Source organism: Diadema setosum, chromosome 12, assembly GCF_964275005.1.
Source record: "Diadema setosum chromosome 12, eeDiaSeto1, whole genome shotgun sequence".
In the NCBI taxonomy this organism is placed as follows: domain Eukaryota; kingdom Metazoa; phylum Echinodermata; class Echinoidea; order Diadematoida; family Diadematidae; genus Diadema; species Diadema setosum.
The window spans coordinates 27,536,733-27,554,686 of NC_092696.1; the positions used below are offsets into that span (position 1 = coordinate 27,536,733).

The window sequence follows — 17,954 nt, forward strand, 5'->3', positions numbered from 1 at the left end:
CCTACAAGTGCATATGTATCATCGTTCTATACATCTATAAGTACCGGGTACGTACATTGTACATGTGCATGTATGCGTATACGTATGCACATGTGTGTTTTATGCATTGAACAATGCCGGTGTTCTTGATATAATTCCAAAATTATGCAAGTAAATTATGAAGAATAATTAGAAGTGTATTAGTAATGTTGAAATGCAAAGTCGAAGAGGGTAGCATATTTCTCGTGGTTAGGCAGCTTTCCACACAAAAGAAATTTCAAAGAAATTCCTTTCCTTGCATATGTGTATAAATAGAGTGAGAGGAAGGTGCGAGACCATCCATTTAAAGAAGTGATAGCTGTGTATCAGTGTTGTCACCCCCAAAGGGTGAACTATGCACACAACAAACGTCTGCAGCTCACCGATCACGCAAGTTGAAAAACACTTCGCAACACATCGATCACAAAATCTCATCACCATTCGACCATGGCCACGTTAATTAACGTACGAGCTATACATTCGTCGCTCTCCACAAGACAGTGTGAATGACATACATGTTCATAATAAGTAATGATCAGGGGCTTAGCTCCCGTGTCTGAGCGAAATGGATAAGAAAAATGGCTTCTGTGGCAGAAGTTGTTGTTCGGGGAGGGCATTGACTTTGTAGAGGAGCCGAAGCTTCTCAAGGGAGGGACCCTCTTCGACTTTGCATTTCAACATTACTAATACAATTCTAATTATACTTCATAATTTACTTGCATAATTTTGGAATTGTATTACGTAATGTCTTATGCAAACTGTCTCAGAGGGTAGCATGTTCAAGGTGAGCCGCAGAAGCTATTTTTGCCAAACTATACGATGACGATGAATTAAACAAACACGAGTATTTGTCCACTTGTTCCATTTCTTTAATGTCAAGGAAAGTAAACTTCCAGAACCAAACATACATATCAGGTCATCATTCATATGAAGTGCCGGTTGTAAACAAACTATTTATCCCTTTTCTCATCAACGATAAATTGTTGAGTTCTTCGTGCAAATCGCCGTCTGGAGCGTCATACGCATGACACAAATCAAAGGATGATTAAGGAATACAAATCATTTCTGCTATACATCTATAAAGTTGTGCTGGGTCTATACCATTAATGTACAATTAAATGAAACCTAGAAGTTTCCTACGCCTTGTAGGATGTTTAACTTGTACCCTATTAGATGCTATGTAAGCTTTACAAAGGAAATTAATCAACCATCCGAAATCGTCGGATCTATCATTAGGATCACACAGAAATGTGAAAGATAGCCCTATTACGTTATCAAGCCTTGTTAGGCCATCATATATCAGGGCTCTTTTGATGTTTTCAGTTTACAGAATTGAGGACCGCATTTGCGAACGTAGAGTCACTAATAGGTTTGTGGTAATATTTTCTGAACGTCTCGGCTCGAGACCAATTTGCCGTTTTCAAGATTTCATGTAGCGAAACTCCGTGGGCCAGAGCACAACTTGTCGAGGCGCCGCGGAAACTATGGGCCTTAAAGACTGATGTATCAATGCCTGAATCCCGAAGGACTGTTTTCATCCATCGAGCTAGAGTAGTTGAAGTGATTCCTTTATGTGGTTTTATTGTTGATACAAAAAGTCTCTCATCTGTACGCAAAGACTTAGTGCGATCCAAATACTCTCTTAGCGTTTTGACTACACATAATTTAGAATTTTGACCAAATGATGAGAGCGTCAAAGTTTGGTCGGCAAAGTTTGATTTAGAAGTAGTCTTGAGTAAATCTGAAATCTTGAAAGAGGCTTTATTTTCTTCAAGATGGAGAGATGTTACAGACAAGCACATAAGCGTTTGTGTGCATTGTGCGGAGGTTAGTGCCATTAGTGCCACCAACTTTCGGGTTAACAAAGGAAGAGTCAAGTCCTTGTTGTCGGGTAAGGAACAAATGTACTTAAGGACAGACGCAACATCCCACGTTTTTTGGTATCGTGGTTTTGGAGGGTTTGTATTAAAAATGCCTTTCATAAGTCTCAAAACAAGCGGATGTTTACCCACATTATGACCATCGAAAGGAGGAAAGGCAGATGAAAGAGCGGAGCGATATGAATTTATGGTAGCGTACGATTTCCCAGTTGAGCATTGGTGAGCTAAGAAATTTACAACATCACTTATAGACGGTGAATAGGGATCAAATGATTCTTTACAACACCAGCGTAACCATCGTTGCCATGCCGATTCGTATTGCTTATTCGTTCGCTCCCGCCATGAGTGTGCGATGAGGTCGGTAGCGACTTGAGAAAGTCCGTTTGACTGCATTCTGCCGATGAGATAATCCACGCGGCCAGGCGTAGAGTTAGGTTAGGGTCGGGAAGGGGGGGTTACCAGACAATCCGCTGGGAGGAGCAAGGGCGGGGCGATGACCATATTGAGTAGCGTGGGGTACCATGGTTGCACTCGCCATATTGGCGCTATCAGGATGGCATACGGTGTTCGATCGGTTCTTAATTTCTGAAGGGTTCTGCAAATCAGACAAAATGGGGGGAAAAGGTATGGAGTTAAATTTTCCCATGAAATCGAGAAGGCGTCTATGACGTACGCCTTCGGATCCGCCTTCCATGATGCATAGACTGGCAATTGGTGGGTAAATCGTGACGCAAACAAATCAATACAAGGTTGAAATGGTAGCTGTTTAATGAGAGAAGAAAAGATGCATGGCGAAAGGTGTAACTCCTTATTAAGATCTCTGCGAGATAATGAATCCGCCAACGAATTATGAATACCCGAAATGTGATGGGCAGATAACCAGTTGTTTCTCTTAATGCACCATTCCCAAATATTATTGGCTATTATGTTTAGCCGAGGTACACATCCTCCCATCTTGTTTAAGTAACTAACAGCTGTGCTGTTGTCGCACAGAACGTGAATATGTTCATTGAAGCAGTCAGTGCATAAATCAGGCAAGGCCCGTTCAACGGCCAGCAACTCGAGCTCATTGATATGTAAATTTCGATCTTCCTCTGCCCAGTGATCTTGTGAAAAGGAGTTATCTGAATGACGCAATGCACCCCAACCTTGTGTACTGGCGTCTGTAGAGATCGTGACAGATGGGTTGGGTCTATGGATGGGGGAAACAAAGGAGTGCACAGGCTGTGCGAGCCACCACTGAATTTCTGCCCTGGCAGGTGTGTTAAGTATGCAAGAAGAGGCAAAGTTATTGTTCGATTCTCGAAGTGCCTGGATTTTAGCATATTCCAACTGGCGGTAATGTAGCCTACCGAGTTGATAGGCGCCGAAAATAGAAACAATAAGACCAATGAAATGCGCCAAGCTTCTAATAGTGACTTTACTATTTTTCAGGAGGGATACGGCGGAGCCGTGAAGTTTCTGTACTTTATCAGCGGGAATGCTGTAATGCATGGATAATGAATCAATTACGAAACCTAAGTAAATAGCCGTATGTCTTGGCTGAAAGCAAGACTTTTCTTGATTTATGATAAACCCAAGGGATTCCAATAGCTCCCTTACAAAGTTTGTATGCTCAAGACTTTCCTTTTCGGAACATGAAAGAATGAGAAGGTCGTCTAAATAAATAAGGGCTCGAATTCCTTTAGCACGGATAGTTGCTATAACGGGTTTCATGACTTTGGTGAAGACCCTTGGAGCCGAGCTGAGACCGAATGGAAGACACTGAAAGCAAAAGAATTTGTCATTCCAGCTAAATGCTAAATATTTATGCTGAGATTGGTGAATTGGAATGGAAAAATAAGCGTCTTTTAGATCAATAGAAGTCAGAAAATCACCTTCAGTAATTACTTCTGAAACAAGCTTGAAAGTTTCCATTTTGAAATGTTCATACTTGACAAAGCGGTTAAGGTTTTTCAGATTTATTACAGGTCTCAAATCTCCCGACTTTTTTGGGATGACGAAAATAGATGAAACGAATGCGCACTCCTGCTTATCAATTTCTCGTATTGCACCTTTTAAAAGCAGAGTGCAAACTTCATTACTTATAGCATCCCTTTCATTTTGGGAGAAGGGAAGCGTCCCGGGAACGAATTTGAACGTTGGGACTGCAGTGAAATCGATTCTGTAACCCGAAATGGCGTTTAAAACCCAAGAATCTGAAGTGATTTGAGACCATGCCTCTCTGAAGAACGATAACCGCCCCGCTTGAAGGGGGGACTTACTAGTTTTTTGACTCGCCAGAAGGCTTGAGGCGGGGATGAAAGTGAGTCTTGGGTGGAGGCCCCGGATGTGTGGGAGGGCGGGACACTGTGGCACTAGCAAAGCTTCGCCCCGGCCAAGCCTGATGCTGTGCTGGACGGGTCTGGTAGCGACGCTGGGGGATGAAATATGGGTACGTTTCCCTGAAGGGGCGTCGTCTGTCCCCAGCTGTCGTCTGACAGCTGCGGGGAGGCCTGGTCGTTTGGACCCTCTGGCCCACGTTGTAGGCGTCTGATACCTTTCTCATAGTGGCCGACAAATTGCTCCCGAAAAGGGTGTCCGCGAGGGGTGTATTCCTACTACACAGTCCACGGTATCGCGGCGCGATACCCCCTTTAAGATCCTCTCTCCTCCTCATGCTGAGCTCATAAACAGCGTATCCCTAGAGGGTAAGGCCGTCCAAAGCCAGACTTTTCAGTCTTTCGATATCCAGAACTTTTTCCCCCTTTGAGATGCCGTTTAATTCCTCTAGAATAAGGCTGTAGGGCAGCGCCCCTTTTACGACTTGTCGCTGCAGCTTTTGAGTTGCCCTAACGCGGCCCGGTAGAGTACTCCATATTTCCGGGTCCACTCGCGGGGCGCTTGCCGCGGGGGCATTGGAGGGCGTTTTATATCTTTCCCCAATGCGTTCCAAAGCCGTCTTTTCGGGGGGCATGGTCATTGACTTTGTCAGCCTGTCGGCCAATTTCTCGAATAGAGGGGGACCCAGGTCTTTTCCCTCTGTGTACATTTCGCTGTCCATCTCCAAATCTACGTCCCCTCGAGGGTTGGGGGACAAAGCGGAAAGCAGCGACTCCAATGGGTCGTAACGCTCTCCCGGGAGCGAAGGGGCAGCCTCGCCACGGAGGCCTGCTGTGATGGACGTGTCTTCTGCGAAAACACTAATGTCGTCTCCGGCCCTAGGGCTCGGGGTCATCGCGTGCTGAGCACTGCGGCTGTGTTCGCCGGAAAGCCGTGAGAGGGCATCCGAAAGCCGATGTATCTCCGCGGCCTGACTGGCTAATTGCTCCTCGACCCCCGTCGTCGGCTTTCCGGCTCGTAAGCGTGTGTCGTTATCGTCGGAAGAAGACATGATGAAAGTCTGCCTGCACACAAAGAAATGATGGTCTCGCACCTTCCTCTCACTCTATTTATACACATATGCAAGGAAAGGAATTTCTTTGAAATTTCTTTTGTGTGGAAAGCTGCCTAACCACGAGAAATATGCTACCCTCTGAGACAGTTTGCATAAGACATTACGTAATACAATTATTGTCGCACAGTAGCACGTGTACAGTCTTGGAGAAAGCTTGATACTTAATGAGCGATGAATGCAGCGATTGCGATCACTGAACGTTGCCAATGAATGACTGGCACAGCTACTAAAAGCAGAAAAACGCGCTGAATTATCAGCTCATTGGCCGCTTCTGACAGGTTAAAAGCTACTACGGGAAACAAAATTTGTGGCCGCTGGCCGCATTAGACAGACAAGTATACACATTGTCTTTAACAGGGCTTTTCTCTGGGGGGGGGGGATTTTTTTTAAGTATGAGAAGCAGTAGAAGGCTGGAACAATTCAAATTTTGAGTTTTTGTTCATCTCGTTTTTTATTCATGAAAAAAAATAGCACACAATCACTCTGGAGTACTCGATGCTTTGAATGCCAGTGGCAATTTTGCGAAAGTTTCATGCCTCAAAATGATTGTTATCATTTAAAGTTTTTAGTATTATGATTAAGGAAAGAAAGAAAAGCATTAGCAATGTACATTGTAAATGACAAATAACAATGAGCACGGTGTAGTATGCAGATGAAGCTAGCTGTTATGGTATTAAAGGCAATAGAAGGATATTAATGATTCAAATTTTGGCTATATATTCATCTTTGTTTTATATATCTCCATCGCCCATTTTTCATAATTACTCTGAATTGTATTTTCTTTCTCGAAAGGTGGTGATAAAGTACCCCAGGGGACAACCAAACGCAAACCAACCCTCCCGACTATTCTCTCCCCAAAGCGACGGAAGCAGTCCGTCATGACACAACGTACTCTTCCGCGTGCTCCAGACACAGGTTGTAAAAACCAGAAATTTAAGTGTGCATCAGACTTATGTGAATTTCTGTGTTCTCAAATTCTCTCTGTAATTTGTTCCCTTGGCATTTGTGCTCATTTCCAATATTTAAAAACAATAAAATATCGTAATGTAACCCATGCATAATGAAATAATTTTAAAGAATATAAGATTATTGGCACTGATGAGACAAGGAATAATGTCAAGGATAGAAATAGAAATGATATTGCTCAATATGTACATTTTTATGGTGCAATAGTAACGAGCTGTGATAGAAGTAGAAAGAGGAGAAGGCTAAATTCTTCATGATACAAATATTGGGTTTCATTTAAAGGGGATAACTAGTAATTAATCAGTGGGAATCAGTGGGAATGCTGGGGGATGATTGTTCCAGTCCTTGTGGGATTCATTTAAGAGTACATTATATATTTATTATTGTCAAATGACAATTCTAACATGACTTTTCTTCCACGTACACAGATGGTGGAAAGGCACCATCCACTTTGCCGCTTGTCAAGCGTTGGACCTCACAGATGAAGCAAAATTCTGCTTCAAACACAGGTTAGAAACATTGGAAATGTGGGGGCAATGTAGGGGTGTGTTCCAGCACTCTCTTAACCCTATTCTAACTGGGCTATTTGAGACCAAGTTTTTACTGGGGGGTCAATTTGACCCCCCCCCCCCAGATCTCAGCCGCCGATCGTGCAATCGCCGCAAAATTTTGCCTGAACATAGAGCCAGATGTCAACTACAAGATTACATGGTAATACAATAGAAAATGTTGATTTCATATTTGTTAATAAATTAATTATGCAAATTTATGCATGAAATCATATTTTCACCTATGACTACATCAAAAATAATGAGGGATTGCTAAATTTTCGTGTCAGAGTTCCTCAAGACACATCAAACAATTTCTTGTAAAAAAATAGCGTATTCAAAATTAGTTTCTTTTGTTTTTTATTGTTTTGTTAATTTCTTATGTATTTTGTTGTTTTTCGACCTTTTGTTTTTCTCTTGTTTTTTGGCCAAAATTTGTTGCAGGCACTATTTCTTGCTTATCTACATTAGAATTGATTAATTTTGATATTCAAAAGTTTAACCCTAAAAGGGCCGGGGGGGGCGGAATCCGCCCCCCCCTCGACGTTTCGCGCTATAATTCTGTAACGCGAGAAGGCCTCATCGCGAGGCTTCGTGACTTTCTTCGTTCAAGTCTCGCGCAACTTTTGAGACCAAATTTGCAACGTCCGCGCATACTTTTGCGAAGCCACGCCCATTTTTGTAACGGAATGTCGCTCCAAAACGGGCACAATTTTGTGATTTTGTGTACATTTCCTATGGAAAACAGTGCTCTGTCATGAAAGGCATAAAAACCTGATTATTTTTACAATTAATCACTTTCAATGATTAATTTTGTGCTAATTATGGTAGAAAAGTGGTCAGTGACAATTTCCAATGAAAAAACAAAGAAAAACAAAAGTTGAAAAACAAAGAAATACATAAGAAATTCTGAAAACAATAAAATACATAAGAATTGAAATGAGTTTTGGAAGTTTTTGTGATGTACAATTGTTGAATATGCTAAAACAGATTTACAGATCAAAAATTAGACTCTCAATGCTTTTAATTAAGCTAAAATATCACCTTGAGCTTAATTTGCATAATTAATTAATTAAAATTAGAAATTGATTGTTTCAAAAAATATTATAATACAATCTTGTAGATTATGACGCGGGTCTCACGCATGCAAAATTTCATCGCGATCGCACCACCGATGGCCGAGATCTCGGGGGGGGCGGAATCCGCCCCCCCCCGGTCTGAGCATAGCCAAAAAAGCCCGGCCCCTTTAGGGTTAAATCTAATTTATATCAATTAAACAAAAGAACACAATTTGCATTGGATTTGCACACGAAATCATGAATTTGAGCTGTTTTTGGGTTGACATGCATATGCAAAACATTGCGTGACTTCAGAACGGTGTACCCGGACGTCGCATATTTGGTCTCAAAATATGCGAGAGACTTTAATGAAGAAAGTCATGAAACGACGCGGCAAAATCTTTGCGCGTTGCGGAATCGTGGCGCGAAATGTCGAGGGGGGGGGGTCAATTTGACTCCCCACCCCCCCAGTTGGAATAGGGTTAAAGAGGGAGATACCAAGAAACTACTTACAAAATAGTACAGAGCCTACCGTTTTAAGAGGAATGCAAAGTTTTTTCGATGGAAATGAGTTTCGGAATGGCTGAAGCATCCAAAAACAAAGTAAAAACAAAGTGATCCTCATAAAATGTGGGTCACATCTCTTTTTTAGTATTGCTGTTTTTGGATATCTTAGCTATTTCAAAACCAATTTTCTTTAAATAAATGTTAAATTCCTCTTGAAATTACATGCTCTTTTATAGTTTACAAGAGGCTTCACATCATCTCACCAAGGAATGAGAGAAACCTGAAGTTTGGTCTCAACCAAAATTCTATGATCCCTTTAGAGCAACTCGTACCATACTGAGCCGAAAATGAACCACTTCCCAGTGTTCACGAATACCGCACCATTGTACCGTCAACCCTACTTGAAGTTGGCATCATGACTCAAGGAGTTGATTTTCTTCAAAGAAAGGAAATTTCAGACATTGTCTGCAATTAAATCGATACATATGTAATAATCTATAAAGCTATGAGAGACCAGTTCCGTTTATACATGTGTTTGACATTATTGAATAAAGAGATGATCAAAGGCAGAAAATGGATGAATGTTGGCAAGAAGCTGTGAAAGTCTTGCAGCTTTTATGTTTGTCTTGTTTTTAATGTAATCACATTACCACCTAATTTCCGAAAGTACTCTAACTTGAACTTTCTTCCATTTAAGGTGGTGATAAAGCGCCCCAGGAGAATACCAAAAGTGACTCAACTACAACTCCATCTGCGAGGCGACGAAAGCAAGTTTTGACACCAGGTATTCTTATTCGTACTTGAGACACAGGTCGGGGGGGGGGGGGGCTCCCAGGCCCCCCTCCAGATCTCGGCCTTCGACTGCGCAATCGCAACGAAAATACAGGGGAAACTCGGTATAACGAGATATCGGTTATTACGAGGAAATTTTCCCAATCCCAAATTTCCTTCCACACAAGTCTATGTAAAATGCTACTCTTATAGCGAGATCGGCTAAAACGAAATAACTGCTACAACAAGATAAATTTTGTGACTTCCAAACAAAGGAAAACATAGCCAATCAAACCTGTTATAGCAAGGTAAAGCAAAATGTCTTCAGGTAAAGCTTTACTTCGCCTGTGCTATCACCTTCCGAGATTGTAAAGCTCGATGGATGCGCCAAAAACTGTCTTTTACACACATATTTTCTTCAGTGCACTCCAGCTAGCACCGCATGTTGTAGGTGTATGTGTGTGTGTGCGCGCACACTGATACATGCAGAAAATGTGGTGGGACGGCCATATGTATACATGACATCATCATGACGTTTAGCAGGTGTGAGGCAATCTGATGCTGTGATTGGCTTTCTACGTAGGGAATTCCCCATCTTCACACACACGCAGTCATACTGTACATACAGAATGTGTCACATACACACACAGCATTGTGCAGACCATATTCCACACACAACACAACCCATACCATAACCTCATACCTATCCACAGACGATCTTGACACACTCGCAAGCTATATAAATTTACAAATTCAAACATCTACAATCAATAAGAAACACATTCTTGATATTGGATTTCATTGGCAAAAAACATCTTCTTACCCATAAAGGTGAGTGATTCCCTCACACAAATTATCAAGTTATCAGTATTGATTGAAAGATAATGGGTAGTCCCACATGTGCACACAATTAATGTCTTTATGTTATGCTTTCTTTTATGCCTATCGGCTATAACGAGGATAATGACTTGGTCCCGACCATCTCGTTATTTCGAGTTTCCAATGTAGGCACAGACATTGCCTTTGAAGTATATCTAAAGTACAATGAATTTAATTTAAAAAAAGATAAATTATCATTTATGCTAAATTTTGCTGATATATGCATAATGATGCCTGAAATCAGACAATTTGGTATAAATCATTAAGTGAAGCTCAAAACAGGCACATTTTTGTGGAACCCACCAGATCGCCTGCGGCGTCTGTCCGTCCGTCGTCCGTCCGTCCGTCTGTCCGTCGTCTGTCCGTAACGCTACAAAAACTTCAATAACTCTTTACTCTGGACTGAGGGAAGAGGGGTCAGCAAAGAGAGAAAAAAAATACAGCAAAACTTTTTGTCTCAGCCCTGGACAATTCGTAGGTGAATATATAACTGTACACCATATTAGCCATATTTCACAAGTCTAAATTTTCACGAATCGGGACTTTGCAATGATTTTGCAATTACTTAATTTCGCGATCCTGGATTACTGTACTGAATGGAGAAATATATACTTGTGCGTCACATTCATATCTGGATCAGAGTCATTATTTTTATGCCTCTGCCACGAAGTGGTGCCAGAGGCATTATGTTTTCGGGTTGTCGGTCCATCCATCCGTCTTTCCATCCGTCCTTCCGTCCGTCCTTCCGTCCGTAAAGAATTTTGTGGACAGCGTAACTAAAAAACCTTTTGAGGTATCCTGATGAAACTTAGCATGTATGTGTATTAGGGGGTGAAGTTGTGCCTATTAACTTTTGGGTGCACATGCTCAAGGTCAAATGGACAAGGTCAAATACAGAAAATGTCATTATTTCCACCCTATCTATGCAATGCCTGAAGATATTTTCTTAAAACCTGGTATATACATGTATTACCCAATTAAGATTCTCTGGTGGAAATTTGGGGTCATGAGGTCAAAGGTCAAAAGGTTAAGTAACAATATCACTTTTTTCTCCATAACTTTTCATGGAACATAGTATATATACATGTACTGACTGGCAGTGATTATCTAGAGAATTTAGGGTTCATGGGGTCAAAGGTCAAGGGCAACTCTTCTTCAACATTTTACTATTTCCCTCATATTTATGCAATGTCAGCAGAATTATTTTTTTTACACTTGGTGTATGCATGTATGACCTGATAGAGATTCTCTGGAAACTTTTTTTTTTCTTTTCTTTTTTTTTTTGCCTTAAAGGACAAAAGGTCAAAGATCAAGGGGAAGTGCTGAACTAACTTTTTCCTCCATATCTCAGAAGTGGCTCAAGTTGTCTTGAAACTATCTACATTTTTATGCATGTTCTGCCTGACCGTGATTATCCTATGAATTTTAGGGTCAAAGGCCAGATGAAAATGGTAACAATGTACTTTTCAATACAGAAATGTGTAGCACTTTTTCTCCGTACCTTGAAAATTACTCAATGCATAAACTTATGAATGGGCAAAGTCAAGTTAAAGTCCTTAAATCCCCAAATACATGCTCTCCTATTCATCCAATTAAACCTAGGTCAAGGAAGGTGAACATTCAACACATTTGTAACAAATTTTAATATTTTGCCAATTATGTGAAAATGAAATCACACATTGTCCACATGTACTATTTTTTTTTTCAATTCAATTCAATTCAATTCAATCATAGTTTATTTTCAATCAACGAAAATCAAAACATAGTACAAGTATACATGTCATGAAATGATATTGTTCAAACATTTGCAAAAGATTCATGTAATATCCAAGATAAATTATATAACAACATATATTTATATATATATATATATATATATATATATATATATATATATATATATATATATATATACACGATAATTAGGAGGAACAATACATACTTCGTGGGCAAGCGGAAATAGAGTCGATTATGGAAAATAGTGATCCACTAAAAAGCAAAGCTTGTGGGACGTGGATCGCTAGATAAATAATGAGTAAATGATATATTATTCGAGGGTTTTATATAGCTATTATGTTTGATATAGATTATCTAAATCATTTGTAAAAATATACATGTAGTTATATTGAGATACGCAGGTCGGGAAAAAAAAAATATGAATAAAATATCAATGCTAATGCCCGGACGCTGTTCACTGAACCACGTGTACCGGGAAAATATGACAAGGACAACACACTCGTACGCACATTAGCCACACACATATAAGACGCGAGACAGTACCGAGAGGAGAGAAGACTGTAACAATACAAGTCTACAAAGAACAAAAGACAGGAAAGGAAGAGGAGAGAAGAAAGAAGAGAGGTCTGCATACAGAACACGCCAAGTGCTGCGACATGAGGACAGGTGAAAGCTCAAGCTTGATTTAAAACAATTTGAATTATCTAGAATTATAAGTAGAGAGACGTTTTCTGAATTTGTATTTAAATGTGACGAATTTGGGGGAATCTATTGGGGGAAACTATTATCTAGATTATTCCAAAGTTTGGGTCCGGTATAAACAAATGTACTTTGGGCATGTGTGGTTCTCATTAGTGGAAGATGAAATTCATCGGATCGTCGCGTGGGATAGTTATGTACTTGACTGTTTCGATGAAATAAGTCATGAAATGTTTTAGGTAATAAATTACTGTTATAATTAAACATAAACTGGCCAAGTTGGAACACATTCAAATCTTTTATTTTTAGTATTTTATGGTCAAAAAACAAAGCATCTGTATGTTCTCGGGTATGTAGATTAAAAACAATTTTGAGCGCTTTCTTTTGCAATAAAAACAGTTTATCTAGTAATATCTGATATGTATTACCCCAAGCAAGATTCCCATAGTTTGAATAAGGTAATATCAAACTAGAATAAAGGGTTAATAATGCAGATGAAGGAAGATAATATTTTAATCTGTTCATGACGCCAATATTAAGTGAAATAATTTTACCCCTGTTATTAATATGATTCCTCCATGAAAGCTTGTTATCAACACAAACACCAAGAAATTTAAAGGAAGAAACTTCTTCTAGGGGAGTAGTATCAAATGTTATATTTCCTGGGAGGCTATCTAAAGAGTTACTAAAAAGCATATATTTTGTTTTTTGAATGTTTAGTGACAATTTATTTGCATATATCCATTGTATAACCTTTTTCAATTCTTCATTTACTGTTCTTGTTAAGATATTTGGGTCTGGGTGGGAAAAGAAAAGGTTAGAATCATCCGCGAATAATATGAGAGATAGTTTCTCCGAGGATCTATGAAAATCATTGATATAAATAATGAATAACAGTGGGCCTAATAAACTCCCTTGTGGAACACCACATGCAATTGTTTTATTTTGAGAGTCAAATTTACTGTTACTTCAATTCTGTATATTGTCAGTACATAAAACCGAAAAAAAAAAAAAAACCACTTTATCTGAATTATACAAGGACGCATATCAGCTCAAATCAGCATGTAGGCCTATTCAAAAGTAGACATTTTGTATATATCAGTGCTTTACCTATTCAATTTCTTACTTGTAAAGCAGTTTACTGTGGTGTTTCCTGCCAGGCGTTCCATGCCGACAGTGGGCCATTGGGGCTACTGATGCTTCTGGTCTGCAAAATAACTCGCGTGCCACTAACTATTATCCTGTTTGCCAAGTTGCCGCGTTCTTTCCTTAGCTTGTAGGCAATGGTAGCAAGCCTGCCACGTTCCCGCTTCATGGCTGGCGGGAGGTCCGTATGGATAGTGATGGTGGGGTCCGTGGCGTGCGAAGTGGAAGCTGCTTGGCGTGGATGTTGTTGAAAAGCGCGTAGAATCCTGTCGGGATCCTGCATACGGCCAAAACGAACAATAATGGGGTCAGACTTGTTGTCAGCTCCGGTGTTCCCAGCAGGGGCCCTCCTGGGAAGCCTGTGGGCATTGATGAGGGGTATGGTGCGCATAGCTTCTTCCACCGGAATTTTTAGTAGCGTAGCAAAAGTAGAGAAGCACTCACCATAGACATCCTCCCATGTGGAGTTGGGTTTCCCGTAGATTAGGAGATTCAGTTTACGTTTGTGGATTTCAAAAAGTGTGAGCTTCTCATCCAGTTCGTCTTCGACTTTCTCCAGTTTTTTTTATCACTTCAGGGATTCGGTTGCTTTCAATATCTCCAATCCGATTTGAGGTATCAGTAGCAAAGTTTTCCAACTTGTTAGCAGTTTTTTTTGATACCAGACATTTCGGATTTCAGAGCGTAAACGTCAGATAGTAGAGCTTCGAATTGAGCTGCGCGTTGTTTGCTTCAGTAGCCGTTTTCATACTGGTTATCAGGACAGCCAGGTCGCTATTAGATGGCGCCGCGGGCGTGTCCGAGACTGAAGACGCATGGTCGAGTTCCGGGTATGAGGCGGCTTCGCTGTCACTGATTGTGTCAACTGAAGTGTCACTCAAGGGGGCATTTCGTCCTCCAGATTTACCAGTTTTATTTCCAATTTTTGCGCGGGTATTCATATTGATAACTGGTCCTTTTCTGAATGATGATATTTGCAGGTTAATTGTCCCCGCCGAACGAGTTCGAGCAGGGGACTATGAAACAGGCTCCGTACGTGTGTGTGTCCGTGTGTCCGTCCGTCCGTGAGTCCATCCGTGTGTCCGTCCGTCCATGTGTGCGTCCGTGTGTGATCAAAATCTTCAATTTGCTACTTCTCTGTCATTTATGAGCCAATTTTGATTCTGTTTGCTTTATATGATAGCACTACATGGGAGCTTTGAAACTTCTACACAGAATTTCAGTCGTGACCTTTGACCTTGACCTTTGACCTATATTGTACATTTTGCTACAAAATGCTACTCCTTCGCCATTTCTAACCTGATTTCGATTCCGTTTGCTTTATGTGATGGCACTAGGTGAGGGCTTCAAAACTTCTACACAGAATTTTGACCTTTGACTTCTTTGACCTTTGACCTTAATTTTTGACCTATATTTTGTTGTACATTTTGCTACAAAATGCTACTCCTTCGCCATTTCTAACCCGATTTCAATTCCGTTTGCTTTATGTGATGGCACTAGGTGAGCGCTTCAAAACTTCTACACAGAATTTTGACCTTTGACTTCTTTGACCTTTGACCTTGATTTTTTACCTATATTGTACATTTTGCTACAAAATGCTACTTCCGGCGGGGACATATATTACGCACTGCGTAATTTCTACTTTTCCTTGTTATAATGCAGTTTGTTGCTACAGCACATCATGAAATGGTAGCGAAAAAGGTAGTCAGGAGAAAATTCCAGGAGCTCACATTAGCAGCGTCCATCTAGTCCGACATTCACGTTATCCGCTGTCAACTTCTATAGGCGTTATGAAGTAGACCTATTAGGAGAATCATGCATTGTGGCGGAGGCATACCAGTCGCCTTTAAGCGACATTTCTAGTTGTAAGGTAGTCAGGAGAAAATTCCAGGAGCTCACATTAGCAGCGTCCATCTAGTCCGACATTCACGTTATCCGCTGTCAACTTCTATAGGCGTTATGAAGTAGACCTATTAGGAGAATCATGCATTGTGGCGGAGGCATACCAGTCGCCTTTAAGCGACATTTCTAGTTGTTACTGTGTCTTTAATTTTATGAATTGCACCTGATTCGCAGAATTTGTGGATGATGAAAACCTTGCAAAATATTCCATGAATACAGCATATCATTGCCAACATACCTGTGTACACTTCAAACTCTGATTCCTCTTTGAAAGGTGGTGGCAAAAACGCTTTAGAGAGCAGAGGTCTTACAACACCGTCACGCCTCCTGAAAAATGGAGAAGACGCCAATCTGGAGAGAAGCATTCCATTCTCATCATCTCTTCCGAATGAACACTCCGAGGACGATGAAGTTGTCTATCGGCCTCTGCCCCAACCTAAAAGTATGAAAGAAACAGCCATAGATTACATCGAGGCGTCAAAATATCGACTCGCGTTCAAAAAGTTATGTGAGGAGTCTCCACAGGCAAAGAAGGCGCTATTGGCCGTGGCACAGGAAATGATCCGGAAGGAGGTATTTAAAGGGATCTTCCAGTTTTGGTTGAGACCTTTTGTGTGGTGAAATAATGAGAAACCTCTTATGATATATTTAAGAACACGTAATTCTATGAGGAATTCAACGTTTATTTGATAAAAATTGTTTTTGAAATGGCTGAGATATACATCCCAAAAAGAGTGATTCTAATAAAGTGTGGGACCCATACTTTATTATGATCGCTTTGTTTTACTTTGTTTTTGGATGTTTCAGTCATTTCAAACATCAAATAAACTTTGAATTCTTCGTGAAATGGTATGCTCTGTACTACACTGTATATCATAAGCATTTTCTTGGTATCTAGCAAAAAGTTAAAAGCCCAATTCTCATCTCTGCCAATACTGTACCATCCCTTTACAAAGTCTGTGAAGTTTTACAAATTTGCATGTGTCATCAGTATGACAATATGCCCACAATGGTATTATTACACATTTTCTTTCAATTTCCACTCCTCTCCAAACAGCTGAAGTCAGAACAACCTTGATAGGCTGATCATTTTTGTCATGTTCTAGAACTCTCTTATGATTATGAAAATGATTTGCATGTATTGACAGCAAACTCATTTATACTATGACTTTTTTTTTTCTTCAAATTAGTCACACACTTCTCTAAAGAGGAGAAACATTAATGCCTTTTAGTTCTGAATTGGTTTTTGCTTAAACATGCTTCAATGTTGGTACTCTTGTATATGAATGTATTTCATCCAATTTTTTTCAAGACCCACCAGGTCGGCGTTCATTAGATAATGTAGCTGATTTTTTGCCTCGCCTTTTGATTGTAATTCTGCTTGTTTTATTCGAGGTGAAAGCTATGAGGTCCAAGGAACACAAAAGTCGTTACAGTCAGCCATTTTCAATGGGAAATGTTAAAGATTTCCGTTGGGATGAACTCGTTGATGAAACGGAGAAAGACATGCCGATCACATTTGGCTGCATTTCAGCCATATTGCCATCTACCGAACGAATCAAGGAGCACATGGGGAGACTGAAAGGCAAGATAGGCGCAAAAAGGTATGACTTACAATATGTAAATGTGACCCGCTACAACAAATGGATCCAAAAGGCAGGGGAGGACAATTTTCTGAAAATGGCATGACATTATTCCCTTACTCTTCTGCTTTGATTTTATGTACATTGCACATCCCGTAAAAGTACTCGGTTGCGGAGATATCCATGAACGCATGTCAAGTGGTTTTGGAAATCAGAGTTTCAAGAAAAACGCCTTCAAAGTTTTCCTTCTGACGCTATCATGATCAAGGGGAGGCGAGACAGTTTTCACTGTTTGACAGTATAAGTAGAAGGTATGCTCCTAGCGACCTCCGCGATGTTCATTCACGCTCAGCGCTAGCGGTCTATGCACTACCAATGGGTAATCAGGATGCCACACGCTGACCAATAAGATCACTCCCTCAGTGCTAGGGGCGAAGTCTAGCTACGGTGCCAAATCCAAGTCTATGGACATGTTTCTGTTGCGTTGAAAGCAGGAAAATCATGGCCCAGAAAAAATGCTGATTTCTTGCCTTTCCTTAATTATTCAGCTTCGAAATTTGGCAGATGGTAGACAAAACATAAGATTGCAAAATTATGCCAAAAAAAAATCCAGTTGTTTGATCAATTTAGATGATGCGACTTCAAACTCGATTTTTGTCGGGACACCCATCAGCGACTTTAGGATCCTTTTGTTGTAGGGGGTCACAAATACAGTATCTATGGCGTAGCAGAGGTCATAGACAATGTGGAGAGCAAATAAAAAAACAAGTACACAAAAAAGTCATTTTTCTTTCGTCGAATATATGTAAAGTGGCATTATATTT

At 40.4% G+C, this 17,954-nt stretch overlaps 1 protein-coding gene across 2 annotated transcripts in view; it reads left to right on the forward strand.

Annotated features, from left to right (window-relative positions):
* The window catches only part of LOC140235672 (uncharacterized), a 75,159-nt gene that overhangs the window by 23,096 nt on the left and 34,109 nt on the right, over positions 1-17,954 (forward strand). For both annotated transcript variants that reach the window (XM_072315690.1, XM_072315691.1), the window contains exons 6-10: positions 6,127-6,249; positions 6,729-6,809; positions 9,111-9,197; positions 15,822-16,120; positions 16,943-17,151. In XM_072315690.1, coding sequence (XP_072171791.1) covers positions 6,127-6,249; positions 6,729-6,809; positions 9,111-9,197; positions 15,822-16,120; positions 16,943-17,151 — 799 coding nt within the window. The remainder of the gene's footprint in view (positions 1-6,126; positions 6,250-6,728; positions 6,810-9,110; positions 9,198-15,821; positions 16,121-16,942; positions 17,152-17,954) is intronic.